Source organism: Chionomys nivalis, chromosome 3 (genome assembly GCF_950005125.1).
Source record: "Chionomys nivalis chromosome 3, mChiNiv1.1, whole genome shotgun sequence".
Lineage (NCBI taxonomy): Eukaryota > Metazoa > Chordata > Mammalia > Rodentia > Cricetidae > Chionomys > Chionomys nivalis.
The window spans coordinates 112,840,312-112,860,196 of NC_080088.1; the positions used below are offsets into that span (position 1 = coordinate 112,840,312).

Below are 19,885 nucleotides of genomic sequence, written 5' to 3' on the forward strand. Positions count from 1 at the left end.
GGTGCACACCTAGCACTTAGGAGGCAAAGGAAAGTGGATTTCTGAGTTTGAGGCCAGCCTGGTCCACATAATGAGTTCCAGGACAGCCAGGACTGTTTCACAGAGAAGTTCTGTCCTGAAAACCCAAAACCCAAACCAAACCAAACAATAAATAAATAAATTTGCTGCTTGTCAGTGACAAGGAGAGTAACTTTTTTTTTTTTTAAAGATTTATTTATTTATTATGTACATAGTGTTCAGCCTCCATGTAAGCCTGCAGGCCAGAAGAGGGTTCCAGATCTCATTACAGATGGTTGTAAGCCACCATGTGGGTTGCTGGGAATTGAACTCAGGACCTCCGGAAGAGCAGTCAGTGCTCTTAACCTCTGAGCCATCTCTCCAGCCCCCGAGAGTAACTTTTAATGTCTATCGCTAAGCAGCAAAAACAAAACTAACAATTTGAAGAAACTAGAGTTAAATAAACCCCGTGAGCACCTGGCTATAACTCAGCGAGTATGGAGACTCTTCCGAAGTGAGTCCCAGTCCCAGCTGGGCATCTGGCCAGGGGTCTGAGAATCTCAGTAGTTGCTGGGAAGTCAGAGGGAGAAAGTGAAGGGGCAGGCAGCAAGGACCAGGTGCCTAAACTTCCTGTTAAGGAGAGCCTGGAGCTGAAGTGGGGGTTGGGAGTTGGGGGTAGAAGTAGTGACAGCCTTGTCTAGGGCGGGGCTCCCTCTCTCAGCCTGGCAGAGCCTTGAGCCCAGCTGGGCTGAGAAGGGCAGCACACCACCTCCTCCCCTGGGGCTTTATCCAAGTTCCACACAGTCAGTACTGAAGCTGGCAGAGCTCAGACAGATGTTTTGACTATGACATTCAGATTCAGATAATTTGCCACACATGTGGAGACAGAGGGCTATCCACATCCAAATATTAATTTGAAATGCTTTTAGTAGCATATGTTTCCTTATGACATTCTCACACATGCTACCCTCACCCTCTGTTGTGACCCCCATTCTACTGATCTCTTTTCTTTTCTCTGTTAGCCCCCTTCTCCATTCATGTCTTTGTTTTAGACAGAGTCTCTCTATGTAGCCCTGGCTGTCCCGGAACTCCTCGAGATCTATCGGCCTCTACCTCCTGAGTGCTGGGAACAAGGTGGGCATCTCCACACTGGACTGTTTACTGTTTTGGACAGAGGGTCTCACCATGTAGACCAGGCTAGCCTAGAACTACAGCCATCTTCCTGCCTCAGCCTCCCAAGTGCTGGAATTAAATGTGTTCGCTGTCACAGTGAGCCCCAAACTTTCATTTTTAACAAAGGCAAGCAGTTAAGCCGACTCTGAGGTGGTCAGTCAGCCTTCCCACATCACCGCTGACCTTCCCTTGGAAACTCTGAATCCGAGGGAGCCTCTGAGTCACCTTCCCAGTGAGGAAAGTGATTGTTTCCAGGAGACAGGACTGCCATTCTCTGGTTTATTTCTTCTGAATGTATTTATATCTTGTTGGGAACATGTGGGGCATCTGGAACTTTTCTCCATTCCCGATGGGAATGTTAAATGGTGCCGTCACTTTCAGAAACAGTTTGTCAGTTAAAAACAAAAAACAGAAACATGGGTAACCACAGCAGCAGAACCAACAGCAAACCCACAGTTCTAATTTCAAATATTTGAGAGAAATAGAAACATATGGCAATCAGCTGGCTGAGGTCACAAGCCTGCAAAACCAGCACTTGGGAGATGGAGGCAGGAGGATATTGAATGAGGTCAACCTTGGAGCATAGGCAGTTGAGGCCAGAGTGCTGGGATTAAAGGTGTGTGTCTCAGGGTTTTGCTTTTTCTCTTTAACATTTTAAAAATATTTTGCTTTTGTGTGTGTCGGTCGGGCTGTCTGTCTGCCTGCAGAGGACCGAATCATTGGCTATCCTGGAGCTGAACATAGAGGTGGTTGTGAACCACCTGTTGTGGTTGCTGAGCTCCGTACTTGGGTCCTCTGTCAGAGCAGCAAGCTCTCTGAACCACGGAGCCACTCTCCCTCTACACAGCTCTTTGCAGTTTACACGCCAGGTCAGACTTCGAATTTTCACCTCTGTATCCATGAGGTATGAGATGCTCAGGTGAGGTTTTCCACCAAGGCCTAAGGAGGCTTTGGCTGTCGCATCCGAGTCTCCAGCGCCTCCAAGAGGTCTGGCACGAGGAAGCGTTAATGACGAGTGGATGGCAAGTGGGTATTAACGGCCCATGACAAGGCACAAACGCCACCCACCGTCTTACCGGGCACATCGGATCGGGAATGTTGGCCCAGTATCATTCAATCAGTGCCTGAGTCCACAGAGGCCTCCGCTTTCCGAGGTGAGGGGGTCGGGGAACGTACAGACCACGCCCCCTGGTTTCCGTAAGCCAATGGGAATGAGGAGGTGGGCCAGAGGGAGCGGCAGCGCTGCCGACCAATGGGCGTCCGGAATTGCCCCGCGGCCGTCCAATGGGCGCGCCCCTCGGTGACGGTGGGAAGCAGCCTGGTGGCTGGGCCGTTGTCGGCGCGGGGCGGCCGAGGCGTCTGTGGCGGTGGCGTTCCCGCTGGGCTCCGAGGTGAACGTGGGCGGCGGGGTGGGGCGGGGCGGGTGGCAGCGGCGGTGACCGAGGCTCGCGGCGAGAGGTGGAGGTCGGGCCGGCTCCAACCGCTCCGACCCGCGGAGAGCAGAACTGCTGCTCCCCGAGGCGCGGTCGTGGCGTGTGGCCGGGCCTTGCCTTCGCCTCCCCGGGCCTCCTGCCCGCAGAGCCTTCCCTGCCGTCGCTAGAGGTCCGTCCGCCCCGCAGCCCGCTTTGTCTGCGAGCTTTCCCTTAAGACACTCACCTTAGGTTACCTAGATTCGTTTGCTTATTTTCTGGGCTCTGCGACATTGGACTCTTTAATTCGTTAATAGTCTCAGTTGCCAGGCCACCGAGAGTGGCAGGTGGCTTGACAATGCCCAGATCAGCCTGGCGCCCTGTTAGCAGTCAGTACCTAAATCTATTTCTGTGTCATGGGAAGGAGTAATGTAAACATTGACGCTGCAGTTGACAGCGCTTCGCCATTTGTACGGAAAACGAGAGAAAGGACTTTGCCTGGCGTGCCCGGGTGGGAGGGCCTCAAACTTGACAGAGAAAAACCATGGTAGGCCCCATCTCAGTTAAGCAGGCAACTTCACTAGTCATCCTGTTCCTTTTGATGTGATGTACCAACATGAGTTCGCTGCTGCCTTTTTTTTTTTTCGGTTGTGTTTTCTATGAAATAGGGTCTAATGCATCCCAGGTTGACTTTGAACTTACTAACTTACTATATTGCCAAGAAGGTTTTGAACTTCGGATTCTTCTGCCTCCATATATCCCTAGTGGTAATATTACAGGCATGTACCATCATGCCCAGTTTGATGGCTGGTCAGGGAACACAGGGCCCTCCCTGTACCACCTGAGCCCCAGCCGAGTCTCATCACAGCAATGATACTCCTGCCAAAAGTGTATAGCATGAATTTAGTCCCAAGAAAACATCAGGCAAACCCAGACTGAAGGATTCTCTACAAAATAACTAGCCGGTAGCTAGGAACTACTCTTAACTGCTAGTGACTAGCAAGCTGTGATTCAGGTACTAATTAACTGAATAAGCAATAAGAGAAAAAAACTAGAGGGATTTCAAATCAGAGTGAGGAGCAACATCTAAGTGCTTTATGTGTTTCAGGACTGAACCAGAAAAGGAGACTGGTGATCTCACTGACATTTGAATAAAGTCTATAGATTAGTTACAGTTATTTTTAAAATTAATATTAGGACTTAAGAATGTTAACTTTTACTGCAGTTGGGTGAAGGCCATAAGAGAATTATTTGTATTTTAAGCTTTTTTTGCAACATTTTGTAAGTCTCATTTTTTTTAATTGGAAATTTAAAAACCAGTGGAAAGGAATGCCCCGAGTGTTTATTCTTTTGCATGTCATCCCTGAAGCAGAAATGAAACAGAAAGTGACATCTCTTCCTTTGCACTTTCCAGGAAGAGCTAAGATGGCTGAGTTTCCAGATGACCAGGCTGCTCGGCTGTGTGACAACTGGTAAGACATGGGGTCTAAAGGTTGGACATGAGGCCATGCCAGCTCTGTAAAGACTTGGGTGTTTTTTTTTGTTTGTTTGTTTGTTTTTTTGTTTTTTCGAGACAGGGTTTCTCTGTAGTTTTGGAGCCTGTCCTGGAACTAGCTCTTGTAGACCAGGCTGGTCTCGAACTCACAGAGATCCGCCTGCTTCTGCCTCCCAAGTGCTGGGATTAAAGGCGTGCGCCACCACCGCCCGGCTTAAGACTTGGGTGTTTTATTTGCAGGTTGTGACTGGGGGTGTGTAACCATAAACTGTACAAGTCATTGGAACTAGAGCCTTTTAACCATTTGGGAAAATTGCTTGTTTAGAACTTGGTGGGACGGTTTCCTGGGTAGAATAAGGATTGGAATGGATCAAGCTGGGGCTTGGGACTCTGTCCTGCCTTTAATGGATGACTTAGCAAGAAAAGACTAGGGCTGGAGAGACGGCTAAGTGGTTAGAGCACTGTTTGCTCTTCTAGAGGACCTGGGTTTGGTTACCAGAGCCCAGTGGTGGCTCACAACCATCTGAAACTCCAGTCACAGAAGATCCAATGGTTCTGGCCTTTCTGGACAACAGGCACACATGTTTACAGACATGCAGGCAGGCAAAACACCCATATAGAGAATAAAATAAATAAAATTTTTAAAAAAGATACTGGAGATGGGTGGGGTGGCACATACCTAATTCCAGCACTCTGGAGGCAGAGGCAGGAAAATCTTTGTGAGTTCGAGGCCAGCCTGGTCTACCGTGTGCTATATAGGGAGCCCCTTCTCCAAAAAACAAAACAAAAAAACAACAATAAAAATCCTTACTCTTCACCTTTTTTGGAAGTGGTGGTAGGTAGTGGTAGGAATTGTATGTAGCCTTGTGTGTGGTAGGCAGGCTCTGTCACTGAGCTACCTTCTGTCCCTGCAGTCTTTATTCACATACAATAAGCAAACTTGATTTTTTTTTTTTATGTTTACAAAAGTAGATATTTTGTTTCTATTTATTTATTTTTGAGATGGTCTCATGGCTGGCCTGGAACTCTTTGCAGAACAGATGGCATTGAACTTAGAGATCCACCTTCCTCTCCCAGTGTGAAAGGAAGGAGTTCCCCGAGTGGTCCCAGGGTTGTCTTCGGGTGCTTGGGACAGTCTTTGTGAACTGGCTCTATGTGTAGTGATGGAAAAGTTAGCTAAGCAGATCAGTATAAACTTTTTTTTCTTTCACTTGTGGGATGTTTGGAAGCAGGGTCTTGGTATTTAGCCCAGGCTGGCCTAGTATTAGATATGTAACCTCCAGAGCTCTGGGATGACAAGTATGAGTTACATGCTGGGCTCTTCTTTTTGAGATGGTTCATGTAGCTCAGGCTAGTTTCAAAGACAGCGAATAGTCAAAAATGACCTAAATCACAGACCTTCAATCTTTACTTTCCAAGCACTAGGTCTGGAGGTGTGAACTTCCTACTGTTGGTAACTACAGCATGAACTTGTCCAGTCTGGGAGCAGACTCAGCAGGAAGCAGCACACCCAAGGACTGGGATTAAAGGATAAGCCACCATGCCTCCTCACCACCACCTCCTTTTCCCCCACTTTGAGTGCAGGGGATTAAACCTGGGGCATGTGCTAGCATGGTGGCAGGAAACCAATTCCTAAGGCAGCTATGGTCAATTGTTATCGTGTCATGGTTGGAAGACTGCTAGTGAGGTCTGTGCAGCAGTCTTGAATGCTAAACTTAGGATTTTCATGTTTTAATCCAAGTGTTGAAAGAGAAACCTAAAAAAACCCATAGATTTGCTGGGTGGTGTAGATGCATGCCTTTAATTCCAGCACTTGGGAGACAAAGACAGGTGGATCTCTGAGTTCAAAGTCAGCCTGTTCTACAGAGTGAGTTCCAGGACAGTCAAGACTGTTACACAGTAAAATCTGTCTCACCTCCTACCCCCCAAAAGAGAATTTGCAGTGTCAAGCCAAGTGGTGGCAGCGCACATCTTTATCCCGCACTTGAGAGGCAAAGACAGGTGGATCTCTGAGTTCGAGGCCAGTCTGGTCTACAGAGTGAGTTCCAGGACAGCCAAAGTTACACAGAGAAACACTGTCTTGAAAAATCAACAACAACAAAACATACAACCCAGTCAACCAAACAAAACCCCCAAACCATATATTTTGTATATGAGTAAGAGGGTGTATGAATGCTGCTGCTTGCTGTGGTTCAGAGGACATCTTGCCAGACTCTGTTCTTGGTTTCTACCATGCGGTGTCTTTGCCTGTTGGAATGAGAACTATGCAGGGAGGCGAGAGTAGCTGCTTCCTCGTGTGGCTTTCTCAAGAATTTTCCTTCCTCCTTTGAGATAAGGTTTGTTTTGTTGTGTGGCCCCAGACTTTAGTTTGTAGCCTACTAGTTCCAACTCTTGATCTTTTCGCCTTAGCTCCTGAGTGCTGGGTTATGGGCATGCATCACTGCTCCTGACTCCATTCATACACACACTTAAGATTTGTTTGTGTGAGTGGTCTGTCTGCATATATGTATGTGCACCATGTGTGTGCCTCATGCCTATGGTGATCAGAAGAGGGCACTGGGTCCCCTTAGGCTAGAGTTACAGGTAGTAGTGAGCCACCTTGTAGTTCTGGGAACTGACTCCAGATTCTCTGTAAGAGCAGTGAGTGCTCTAATCCTCCAAGCCATCTTCCCACACTTTGCACTAATACTCTTACTGAAAACTAATGAAGAAAGAACTTTTTATTCTTTTTGTGTACATGTGTAGTGGGCATCTTGCCATTTCGCAAGCCCCAAATCTGACTGTCTCTGCCATGACACCTGGCTTTTACATGTGTCTGGGAATCTAAACTCAAGTGTGCTAGTACAGCAAACATTTTATCCACTGAGTGGAACTGCAGTGTGGTGTGCCTGTTCACTTACCACATGGCGGTGGGAGGTGCTGGTGGAGGAGTTTGCTCTGCTCTGCTGCTGGCCCTGCCCTCATGGGTGGAGGGCGCATTTTAGAGAGTGGCTTTCTACTGGTGTTCCCTCTTTGCCACTGTAGACTCTCCGCGCATCATTTGCATGTAAGTCAGTGGCTTTGTCATCATTGGCATGGATAAAGTAAGAAAATGTGACTTGAGCAGGCGGATCTCTGTGAGTTCGAGACCAGCCTGGTCTACAAGAGCTAGTTCCAGGACAGGCTCCAAAACCACAGAGAAACCCTGTCTCGAAAAACCAAAAAAAGAAAATAAGAAAATGTGACTTGAGAAGCAAAATGACATTTGGCTGAGACATCCTGATTTTCAGTCTGTTCTAATTTGAAGGAGTCTAAGGCCTGGGACAGTGTATAAATAACTGTGCTAAGGGAGTTCAAACAGCACAAGGGAGAAGCTAGTGAAAACAAGGTTACCCAGAGCAGAGCAACTTAAAGATGAAAAGCAGCTTAGCACGGCAGACTGACCTAGCCCACGCCTGCTGGCCAGCCTGAGGAACTGTTTATATTGCAGCTTTTGAAAGCTGTAGAGATAGCTCAGTGGTTAGAGCATGCACCACTCCAGCAGAGTATTTGAGTTCAGTTCCCAACACTGACATCTTGTGGTTTACAATCACCTATAATTCCAGCTCTAGGGGAATCAGATGCCTCTGTCCACATGGACACCTGCCCTCATGTGCACATACCCATACATACATGCATGTCAAAAATATTGAAGCTAAATCTCTTTTTAAAAGTTGGGCCGGGCGGTGGTGGCGCACGCCTTTAATCCCAGCACTTGGGAGGCAGAGGCAAGCAGATCTCTGTGAGTTCGAGACCAGCCTGGTCTAAAGAGCTAGTTCCAGGACAGGCTCCAAAACCACAGAGAAACCCTGTCTCGAAAAACGAAAAAAAAAAAAAAAAAAAAGTTGGTTTTCGGGGCTGGAGAGATGGCTCAGCGGTTAAGAGCATTGCCTGCTCTTCCAAAGGTCCTGAGTTCAATTCCCAGCAACCACATGGTGGCTCACAACCATCTGCAGTGAGGTTTGGTGCCCTCTTCTGGCCTGCAGGCATACACACAGACAGAATATTGTATGCATAATAAATAAATATTTAAAAATAAATAAATAAATAAATAAATAAAAGTTGGTTTTCAAATACATAGCTGGGTGTGGTGGCGCACGCCTTTAATCCCAGTACTCCAGAGGCAGAGGTCAGAGGATCTCTGTGAGTTTGAGCCCAGCATGGTCTACAGAGCAAGTTCCAGGACAGCCAGGACTGTTAAACAGAGAAACACTATTTTGAAAAACAAACCAACCAAATGAAAAAAGGTTGGTTTTGGTTTTAGACTGGGTAGATGGTTCAATGATTAATAGTGCTCTTGTTTGTTTGTTTGTTTGTTTGTTTGTTTTCGAGACGGGTTTTTCTGTAGCTTTGGAACCTGTCCTGGCACTAGCTCTTGTAGACCAGCCTGGCCTTGAACTCATAGAGATCCACCTGCCTCTGCCTCCCAAGTGCTGGGATTAAAGGCGTGTGCCACCACCACCCAGTGATTAATAGTAGTGCTTTTACAGAGGAGATCTAGATTCAGTTCCCATATGGTGGCTCCCAAGCTGTCTGTTCCAAGGTATCTGATGCCATCTTCTGGCTTGTATGGGCACCAGACATGTACACATATATACATGCAGGCATAACACCCATATACACAAACTAAATATACCGAATATAAAACCATGTTGGTCTTTAGCCAGGCATATACCTTTGATTCCAGTACCTGGAAGGCAGAGGCAGGTGGATCTCTCGTATGTTAGCGGATAACCTGGTCTACATAGAGAGATCCTGTTTTCAAAACAAAACCAACCTTCCAATCAAACAAGAAAACATTTGGTCTTTGAAGTTTTCTGTCATCTCTCTCTGATCCCCATTTCCCACCCTTTCATTTTCAACATTGGGTTTCTCTGTGTGGCTCTGGCTATCCTGAATCGAAGTCACTCTCTAGACAATGCTGGCCTCAAACTCAAATCTACCTATCTGGCTCCTATATTGTGTGCCACCATACCTGTCTTTCTGTCATCCCAGCACATGTTCTGAGCAAGCAGATATCTGAGTTTGAGGTCAGGACGTCCAGGGCCACACAGAGAAACCCTATCTCGAAATACCAAAAATAAATGAGTAAATAACTAAAGGAAGGGATAAGGTATTCCTCAGCATCAACATTGCATTGGACACAACTAGGCAGTTAGTAGAAAAGTTTGTTGTGATTGAAAATCCTTTCTTCCTAAATGCTGTCTAGTATATTTTGTTTTTATTTTGTATGTGTGCACATGCACATGCATGCCACACTGCAATGAAGGCCAAACGACAGCCTTTGGAATCAGTTCTCTCTCCACCCGCCATCCCTTTAGGATTACATTTAGGTTGCTAGGCTTGGCAACAAGTACTTTGGTTCACTGAACCATCTCACCAGCCCCTGAAATTGTTTGTGGTTACCTCTTTTCTTATGGCATCTGATATTCCAGGACATGGGAATATCAGGGTTTGAAGGCCTGAACCTGAGAGGCTAAGGAAGGAGGTCCAGGCCAACCAGAGCTACAATAGCAACACCCTGTCTTAAAAGTAAAATAGCAAATAAGCAAACAAGACAGAAATAAAAAATTGTTAGTCAGGCAAAGTAGTTAACACCTTCATTCCAGCACTCAGTAAGCTAGGGCAGGAAGATTGCTATGAATTTGAGGATGTCTGTGTTCCAGTGTGAGAATCTGTCTCAAAAACAAGTGGGGCATGGTGATCCACACCTATAGTCTTACCTGGGAGGTAGAGAAAGGAAGATCAAGGTCTTTCCTGCATAGTGACTTGAGGCCAGCCTGTGAAAAGATAAGCATATAACCAAAATGTTCATGGAGACGAAGACCTGTAGGATGGGTGCCCATGTGATGATCACTCTTTGAGAAAAGTCATTGATCAGTTAGTAATGTTTGCCTTTTTTTTTTTTTTTGCTTATTTCTGTAGCAAAAAGGAAATTCCTGTGTTTAATTTTACCATCCATGAAATCCACTGTCAAAGGAACATTGGGGTGTGCCCTGTCTGCAAGGAACCATTTCCCAAATCTGACATGGACATTCACATGGCCACAGAGCACTGTCAGGTGAACTGCCCATTCCCTGATATGTAATAGGAAAATATGTTGTTACAGAGACACTTGATTGACTCTTTTTATCCTAGGTGACATGCAAATGTAACAAGAAGTTGGAGAAGAGGCACTTACAGCAGCATACGGTTAGTCTCACCCTGGGAAGAGGGACTTCTGGGGCCAAGCCCGGTGAGATCAGAGCCACGAGCAGTAAGAAAGCCAATACACAGCCTGTTTTCCACCCTCTCTCGTGCAGAGCCAGGCTCAAGGCCCATTTGAAGCTTTGGCTGACTCCCGCCAGATGGGACTACCTAGCTCTTGTACTCCCTTCCTTTGGAATTTTGTTCTTTCTCCTTTGGAACCAAGTCTGTCTGTCCAATGAGTTTGACCTGTTGATGCCTTCCTGGGACATATGAAACCAAGTCTGTGACTTATCTTATATGTTGAAAGCTGGCATTTCCTTTTATTTTAAATTACTTTTAGTTAGTGTGTGTATGTGCTGTCTGTGCGCCACAGTGCAAATGTGGAGGTCAGGACAACTTGTAGGAGTCAGTTCTTCTTCCACCATGTAGGTCCTGGACTTCAAACTCAGGCTGTCAGCTTTGGAGGCATGCACTTTCACTTGCAAAACCATCAAACAGGCCCCACAGGTTATAATTCTTAGAAAGCATAGCATTCTAGCCAGAGTCGGAGTTTTCTTGCCCTGTGCTGAACTCCAGCCTGTGTATAAGCACCTTTCCGCCTTGCCTTGCAGGAGACTGAGTGTCCTCTGCGACTTGCTGTCTGTCAGCACTGTGATCTGGAGCTTTCTGTTCTCAAGCTAAAGGAGCATGAAGATTACTGTGGCGCCCGGACAGAGCTGTGTGGCAGTTGTGGGCGCAATGTGCTTGTGAAAGAGCTGAAGACCCACCCTGAAGTCTGTGGGAGAGTGGAGGAGGAAAAGAGAAATGAGGCTGCCATCCCTCCTGATGCCTATGATGAGTCTTGGAGTCAGGATGGAATCTGGATTGCATCCCAGCTCCTCAGACAGATTGAGGCCCTGGACCCTCCCATGAGACTCCCTGGAAGGCCCCTGAGAGCCTTTGAGTTGGACCCTTTCCACAGTAGGACTGTCAGCCAGAGGAACACGACAGCCCATTTTCCAGTTCAGAATAATCTGGGTGCGTTGTATTTTGCCTTAGGAAATGAGAGTGAGGCCGCAACCCTAGGACAAAAGGGCAACAGGACTTTGGAGCCAATAGATCTTGATACTAGAAACAGAGGACACTCACTGGAGAGGATGCTAGACTTGCCTGTAGAGCAGGAATGATGGAACCTTGTGGTATGCTGTTGCTGTTAGGATTGATGGTGCTAGGCCTGACAGTGTCCATAGTCCCCGAGGCACCTGCAGAATGCTCTCAGATTCTTTTTTTTTTGTTGTTGTTGTTGTTTTTTGTTTTTTTTCGAGACAGGGTTTCTCTGTGGCTTTGGAGCCTGTCCTGGAACTAGCTCTGTAGACCAGGCTGGTCTCGAACTCACAGAGATCCGCCTGCCTCTGCCTCCCGAGTGCTGGGATTAAAGGCGTGCGCCACCATCGCCCAGCTTGCTCTCAGATTCTTTTTTTTTTTTGGTTTTTCGAGACAGGGTTTCTCTGTAGCTTTGGTGCCTGTCCCGGAACTAAGTCTTGTAGACCAGGCTGGCCTCGAACTCAGAGATCCGCCTGCCTCTGCCTTGTTCTCAGATTCTTAATGGCTCACAGGCACAGGGAAAGGTCAGACTCAGGTTGTCTACACAGCCTGAGTCTGCTTATTCATAGCACAGATAAGACATACGCAGTGTCCAGCATGGTTTCTGTCTCATAGTGACAGCTCAGTAATACTGTTGACTAGTCATTTGTTTATGATCCCAATGGACTGTTGTCTCCCGGCAGGTTCAGAGTCCCTGACAGCAGAGGGTTCAGGTTGCTAGTGAGGTTGGCAAGTTTCTGTTAATCTTGACAGCTTGTCAGACATGGATGGTGGCAATCTCTAATGTGCTAATGAGTTGTTTTCTTCCCAGTTGAAGAACAAGAAAGGCAGGAAAGGAATAGAAGTCAGCAGTCGTCAAGAGAGAGTGCTGAAAATAATGCACACTTGGACTTCATGTTGGCCCTGAGTCTGCAGAATGAGGGACAGGCCTCCAGCATGGCAGAACAGGGCTTCTGGGGGTCTGTGCCTGAGGCGGATCCAGCACATGGTGGGTCCACTTCTCTGGGTGACATAAAGGGTAAGTCTGCTTATTCTGCATAGACTCTACAATGTTTTACTGTTTTTTAATTTTTATGAGTGTTTTGCCTGTTTGTATGTATATGCACCATCTGCACTTAGTGCCTCAGGAAGCAGAAGCACCTAGAACTGGAGCTGCATTGGTGGTGAACCACCACTCAGGTGCCAGGAAGAGAACCGGGTCCTCTGCAAGAACAGCAAGGGCTCTCAACCACTGAGCAGTCTCTCCAGCCCCTCCTGTCACCATAATTTTTGTTAGTTTTACATTATATAACTCATGAATAATTGAAATACTGGGTTGTGAGATGGCTCATTGGTTAGAGGTACTTGTTGCCAAGACCAGCGATTCTGGGTTTGGAACCAACTCCCATAGTTGCTCTTTGACACTACATGAGCCCCATGGCATAATTGTGCCATCTCCCACTACAAACAAAAATTTTAAATAAATAAAGGTTTATTATCATACACTTTTTTTTTTTTTTTAAATATTTATTTATTTATTATGTATACAATATTCTGTCTGCATATATGCCTGAAGGCCAGAAGAGGGCGCCAGATCTCTTTACAGATGGTTGTGAGCCACCATGTGGTTGCTGGGAATTGAACTCAGGACCTTTGGAAGAGCAGGCAATGCTCTTAACCACTGAGCCATCTCTCCAGCCCTATCATACACTTTTAATCCCAGTACTTGGGATGTAAAGTAGGCAAATCTCTGTGAATTCCAAGCCTGGGCTGTATCACAAGAATCTGTCTCAAAAATATAGATTGTATTTATTGTTGTTTTTTTAGTTTTTTTTTTTTTTTGGTTTTTCGAGACAGGGTTTCTCTGTGGTTTTGGAGCCTGTCCTGGAACTAGCTCTTGTAGACCAGGCTGGTCTCGAACTCACAGAGATCTGCCTGCCTCTGCCTCCCAAGTGCTGGGATTAAAGGCGTGCGCCACCACCGCCCGGCTATGTTTTTTTAGTTTTTCAAGACAGGGTTTCTCTGTGTAGTCTGGCTGTCCTCGAACTCACAGAGATCTGCCTGCTTCTGCTTCCTGGGTGCTGGGATTAAAGGTGTGCACCACCACCGCCTGGCTGAAAATACAAGTGTTTAATGAGATAGTCTTTGTATTATTTTTGCCTCCTTACCCCTCTTCTTTTTTTGTTTTTGTATTTTTTGGGGTTTTTTTGTTGTTTTTTTTTTTTGGTTTTTTTGAGACAGGGTTTCTCTGTAACTTTGGAGCCTGACCTGGCACTAGCTCCTGTAGACCAGGCTGGCCTCGAACTCACAGAAATCCGCCTGCATCTGCCTCCCGAGAGCCACCCCTATTCTGAACCGTTCTCAGAACAGTCAGTGAACCCCAAAAGCTCATCATCTGTGCTCTGTTCTCTACACTTACCTCAGTATATTCCCCTTGAGCTCTCTTATCCAAACATATACTTCTTAACAAGAGCACCCTCCTGTGTAAACAAGACAATGTCACAAAAGTTTCTCACTTTTTTGGTGTGTGTGGTTTGTTTTTTGAGACAGTTTTCCTATGTAGTGCTGGGATCAGAGATGTGTGCTACCACCACCTGGCCACGGCTCTTACATACTTAATACTGTTCCTTAGCACTTGTTTTTGTTCCAAGTGTTTATGCATCGGCACTTTTGGTTTGGTTTATTATTATCATTTTGAGACTGGGTCTCATTATACAATCTTGACTGACCTGGAAATCACAGAGATCCACCTGACTCTGCCTCTGAGTGCTGGGATTAAAGGCATGCGCCACCACTGCCCGGCCACACTGGTACTTTTGAAAAGTCCATAGTAGCTATCTGTGCAGAGCGTTCTTCCTCTGTGTTTGGCTGTTTTCCATGTCTAGTGTCTCGATACAGTTCTGTCAGGACTGTCTATAGCTTTTTCACTATTTTCTTTTTTTTTGAGACAAGCTATCTTTGTAGCCTCGCCTCATCCTCCCAAGTGCCAAGGCTATATAGAGTGTGCCATATACCAGGATTCTTTTTTTTTTAAAAAAGATTTATTGGGCTGGAGAGATGGCTCAGAGGTTAAGAGCATTGCCTGCTCTTCCAAAGGTCCTGAGTTCAATTCCCAGCAACCACATGGTGGTTCACAACCATCTGTAATGGGGTTTGGTGCCCTCTTCTGGCCTGCAGGCACACACACAGACAGAATATTGTATATATAATAAATACATAAATATTTAAAAAATAAATAAATAAAAATAAAAAAGATTTATTTTTTCATTATGTATACAGTGTTCTGCATGCCACAAGAGGGCACCTGATCTTACTACAAATGGTTGTGAGCCACCAGGTGGTTGCTGGGAATTGGACTCAGGACTTCTGGAAGAGCAGGAGTGGTCTTAACTGCTGAGTCATCTCTCCAGCCCATACCAGGATTCTTGCTTGGTAGTAAGACTGTACAGCAAGCAATGGGGGCGGGTGGGGAGAAGAGCCAAGTGTGATGGTGCACGCCTTTAATCCCAGCACTGGGGAGGCAGAAGCAGGAGGATCTACAGAGTGAATTCCAGGATAGCCAGGACTGTCTTGAAAACAAAGAACAAAACAAAACAAAATGTACAGCCAGATGTCTGTGTTTCCTGACCCTTTATGATGGGGTTCTTCCTTCATTATGTTTAGGTCATTCCATCTTTACCTAATTGTTTCTTTTCAAGTGTCCTGTTTCCAAACAGTCTTTCTCAAATTTTCTTTTCTTGTGAAACCTCCCCTTGAACCAGATTGTTTATTTGTGTCCTTTCACGGCAGTCCAGCACCTCCCCTGCCCCAAGTCAGACTTGTGTGTCAGATCCTCTACGGGTGAAAAGGTTGACTGCGGGTCTTGTTCCTGTGGCCCCAGGTGCGGCTGATGAGACTCTGCTGCCCTGTGAGTTCTGTGAGGAGCTGTATCCAGAGGAACTGCTCATTGACCATCAGGTGTGTATTACTTGACAGCTTCTGACAGGAACATGAGCAGGCGATCGTCAGTGTGAGAAGCCACGAGAGCCATAATGAGTGCAGTGCCTGTGGTGAGGTGTAACTGTTTCACCATATGGCTGCAGCGCTCAGCCTCATCCCCTCTTAGACTCAAATGACCTTTCTGCTTCAGTGTCCCAAGCAACCGGGACCGTGAGCATGTAACCCTGTGCCTGGTTATAAGGGAGCCATGTTTCCCTTTATACCATATATAGTGAGGTCGAGTCCAGCATTTACAAGGTACCGAGCTCTCTCAGCTTTGGGCAACCATTTCTGCTCTCAGAAATGTTGCTGAAAATTTTGACTACATCTAGTGCTTGGTCCTTTAACATGGATAAAAAGACTGTTTGGCCTCTGTTTTATTGTATCGTCGTGGGCGGTATGTGATGGTGCAGGTGCTGTGGTGCTCTCTGGCTTCCAGCTCTGCACTTGGGGTTGAAGCAGTTTCTTGGAGAAATGTTTTAGCAGTATAATTTTCCCTTAACCTCTTTATTTTGTAACATGTTTTTTGAATGACAGACAAGCTGCAACCCTTCACATGCCTTACGTTCACTCAATACTGGCAGCTCTTCCATCAGGGGGGCAGAGGATCCTGGTGTCATCTTCCAGAACTTTCTACAGCAGGCAACAAGTAACCAGTTAGACACTTTAATGGGCCTGAGCAACACAGCTGCTGTGGAAGACAGCGTTATCATCCCCTGTGAGTTCTGTGGGGTACAGCTGGAAGAGGAGGTGCTGTTCCATCATCAGGTGAGAATCCCTAGAGCCCTCTGGTCCCCATGTGGGTCATCTGGGAGTGCAGGTGATGCCATCCGGCCTCCAGCTGCATCCTGTCCTCAGAGCCCTGCTTTCTAGTAGCTGAGTCCATGGTGTCTGCATTTGAGACTGCAGAGGGCTGAGGATCACCTCCCTGAGAGCAGAGGCATCTTGCATTTGACAGGCAGGCTCTTCTGTCTGCTATTTGAGAGTTAGGTCCATGAGACCTGGGCTCCAGCTCTGGCTTTTCCATGTAGTGGCCTGGTTCTGTGATAGAAGGAGGGGGTGGTACACTACATACTCCAAAGTCCTTTTCCAATATTCTAATCTGGAATCACAGGTTGTTCACAGAATATACTTTTTTTTTTTTTAAATGAAGAGCCAGCAGTACAGGCCTCATTTCTTTCTTTGCTCTTTATACATCTCAGATTTCAAGGACAAGCCTGCTGTTTGTCACCTAGGAGAGACTGGACTAAGCCACCACTCCAATGCTCCAGCCAGATTACCTTTCTGACTTTTCCACACCAGCCCTTGCTGCATCCCTGCGCAGAGCCTCAGGAGCCCATGATGATTGTCCATTCTCAGGATCTGGCTTCCTCTTAGCTTCCAGATTTTCTTAATGGTTCTCAGTGTCCCTGTGGGGTGGATGATCACCCCGTCTTCTCTTGCTCTTCTCCCCAACACCCTAAGTACTAACAGTACTCACTTTCTTTTCCATTTTTTTTTTTGTTTGTTTGTTTTTTAGGAGCAGTGTGACCAACGCCCAGCCACAGCAAACTACCATGCAATGGAGGGCATCCCTACACAGGATTCCCAGCCTGAAGACACTTCACCAGAGCTGCCCAGGAGGAGGATCAAACACCAGGGTATCGGCTGGGGCTGAGCTAGGCCACAGCATTGCTGGCTCAGGGATGCTTCCTACTTCTCACTTCTCCAGGAGGCTTAACTCACCACTCATTGGCACGCATGAGGGTCTCCTGGGGAACTGTTGAGGTTAAGTGATCCCCACATGACCCCTAGCTGTCATCAGTGCAGATTTTGTAGGGTACGATTGTCAGAAACAGCTGTGAATCACAGGTTGTGGGGAGCCACAGCTCCTGACTGCTTTATTATCCTCTGACTGGGCATGTGAACTGTTGCTGAAACTTCCCACCACAAAGCCAATCGCAAACTACTCCAAGTTTGCCAGCATCCGTTCGCTGCTAAGTTAGGAGACCGTCTCTAAGGGTCAGAAAGTCAGCATACAGAGTAGGGAAGAGAGCATCTGACTCCTCTGGAGCTCAGTGGGAAGCAGCTGTCTGTTGTCTGCCCTGCATCCAGCACTAACAGCTAAGTAGCCTTTTCCCTAAAGCCACCACCGCCTTCTCTTCCCAGGAGAACTGTCTTCAGGCTACATGGATGCTGTCAAGCAGGAAGCAGCAAAAGGCTCCACTTACTCGCTGTCTCCCAGCAGAACCATGAACAACGTTACTACCTGTAACCCACTGTTGAACTCAGCATCAGGCTCCAGATCTGAGTGCCAGCCTAGCCCTCCTCACGTGCTGAAGCTCAACAACTCAGACAGCCAGGACATTCGAGGGCGGAATCGAGGCAGCCAGAATGGGCCTGTAACATCTGGGCATGCTCCAGTGATCCACTCTATTCAAAATCTCTATCCAGAAAACCTTGCGCCCTCTTTTCCTCAGGGCCCCCCTGGGAGATATGGAGCCAGGTAAGCAGCAGCCCCAGAGTGGATGGAGCTGATAGTGGCTAAAGAGAGCATGGGCAGGCAGTCTGGGGCTGGCAAGATGGCTCAGTGGGTAAAAGCACTGATTTGAGTTCTATCCACGTAGAAGCAGGTCACAAAGTTATCCTCTGACCACCACATACATTGCACACACGCAGAATAATTAAAATGCAGTGAGTCTTTTTTTTTTTTTTAGAGTGTTGGGGCGCACACCTTTAATCCCAGCACTCGGGAGGCAGAGGCAGGAGGATCTCTGCGAGTTCAAGGCGAGCCTGGTCTATTAGAACTAGTTCCAGGACAGCTAGAACTGTTACACAGAGAAACCCTGTCTTGAAAAAACAAAAAAAAAAAAAAAAGAAAAGTCTGTTCACACTGGTCCATCATGTCCCATGATGCCGGGGTGGAGCCCCATTTTCATTGAGTCTGGATTTTGCCTGTGTTGCCACCATATCTGCTGTGCACAGGGGTTTGCTGTGTTGGTGTCCCCTCCTCCAGCCCTCAACACTTGGTTCCTGTTTTGTTTTTTTTTTTACAGTGGGAGGAGTGAAGGTGGTTGGAGCTCTCGGGTCACCCCTGCAGCTGCCAGCTACCACAGCAGATCCCCAAAGGTAACTGGGGTCCCAGAGTTACGCTCAGGGCAGATGCAGACATGGCTGGGCCTGGTGGGTTGTGAGATGAGAAGTCTTGCTGGGCAGACTCCCAGTGGCTTTTTGTGAGGAAAGCTGTCTGAGAGTAGTTTCCCTGCTTAGTCTCCCCTTGTGTTATTCAACAGGCAAAGCCTCCGAAGCAACAGGAAGCAGGGGATGCAGAGGAGGAAGAGGAGTAATGGTCACTATGGGGGGCTCTTCCTGCCCACCCCTATGCATAGCAGCATGTGCTGGTGCAGTGTCCAACTGCCTCTCCGGCTCATCAAGCAGGAGAGACTTCAGATTTTTTTTCCAGGTTACGGCCATTTTGTGTCTTTGAGATTGTGCTGTGGGTGTTTGGGTTGGAGGGAGGGCTAGCTGGGAGACCCTTGCTGCTACTGTTGGGCAGCAGTGAGATGAGGGCATCTGTGCCCTCTTGGCCCATAAGGGCTCCATCCATAGACATACCATCACCACTGCTTCTTGGTGCTTTGTGGTCCTGGTGGACAGAGAGGAGGGTTCTGGGAATCTCAGAGCTACCAGTGAAGCAATTCTTTGTGAGGGCCTAAGCTTGGGTTTACAGCATGTTAGGAACAAGCTGAGCTGCAGGTACATGGACTAGAGGCCACCTTGGTGCTTCTGGGTCACTCACCACCCTCTATTCCTGATGGGGAATGTATTGCTTTATTCTCAATGTCCCTACCAGGGCCACGCCTGCCCTCATGAGGACTGAGGTTCCAGCCCCTTCCCTTTTTGTTTTACTGTTCTAATTATCTATTTCCTTGTAATAGAAATAAAGTTTGTATTCAGAGCTCAGCTGAGGCTTGTGGGGTTTTTTTGTGCAGATGGTGGAGTGTGCAGTCATTGTATAGCCTAGACTGACTGTGAACTTCTAGTCTTCCTGTTTCAACCTCTAGACTGTAGGCACAGTTGAGGAACTGAGTGAGCTCTTTGTTGGATCTCCAGCACATATTCCTTCTTAGAGTGCCCAGAATCAAGGGGTTTCTTAAGATGGTCCCTTGTAGACCAGGCTGACCTCACCTTAAGTGTTGGCAGTTTCCCCCAGAATTTGTTCTTTGGAGGACACTCAGAGAGAGGTTCACTGTAGGTGTGGAGGTATGTGGGGCCTAGAAGAGAAAAAGGAGGCTTCTTAGGAGCCTCAGTCCTGGGCCAGCCACACTGCTGCACACTTGGAGCCACTGGAAAGCTGAGGAAGATTGCTCAGGATTTGTCTCAAAGCAAAATATACAAAATTGTGAATCCCAAAGGGAGCCATGCCTTTGAAGGACACCCACTTCTACTTCAGCACTCCCGTGAGCCACAAGGATTGAGTAGACAGATGGAAGAACCATCACTTCCATGGATGGAGCATCGAAACTATGACCTACAGCAGTCATATGCTTCGCAGACACCAAAGAGAATTGTGTCCCCAGTGAAA

The 19,885-nt window shown here is 47.1% G+C and overlaps 1 protein-coding gene across 1 annotated transcript; it reads left to right on the top strand.

Moving 5' to 3' along the window:
- The first annotated feature begins 2,482 nt into the window (after positions 1-2,482).
- Trafd1 (TRAF-type zinc finger domain containing 1) lies at positions 2,483-19,263 on the top strand. Its single transcript, XM_057765683.1, has 12 exons — positions 2,483-2,561; positions 3,994-4,051; positions 10,018-10,153; positions 10,231-10,284; positions 10,893-11,298; positions 12,176-12,382; positions 15,224-15,300; positions 15,859-16,089; positions 16,841-16,961; positions 17,470-17,806; positions 18,357-18,429; positions 18,594-19,263. Exons 2-12 carry the CDS (start codon positions 4,005-4,007, stop codon positions 18,645-18,647), a joined length of 1,743 nt encoding a protein of 580 aa, XP_057621666.1. The 5' UTR covers positions 2,483-2,561; positions 3,994-4,004; the 3' UTR covers positions 18,648-19,263.
- Positions 19,264-19,885: the final 622 nt, after the last annotated feature.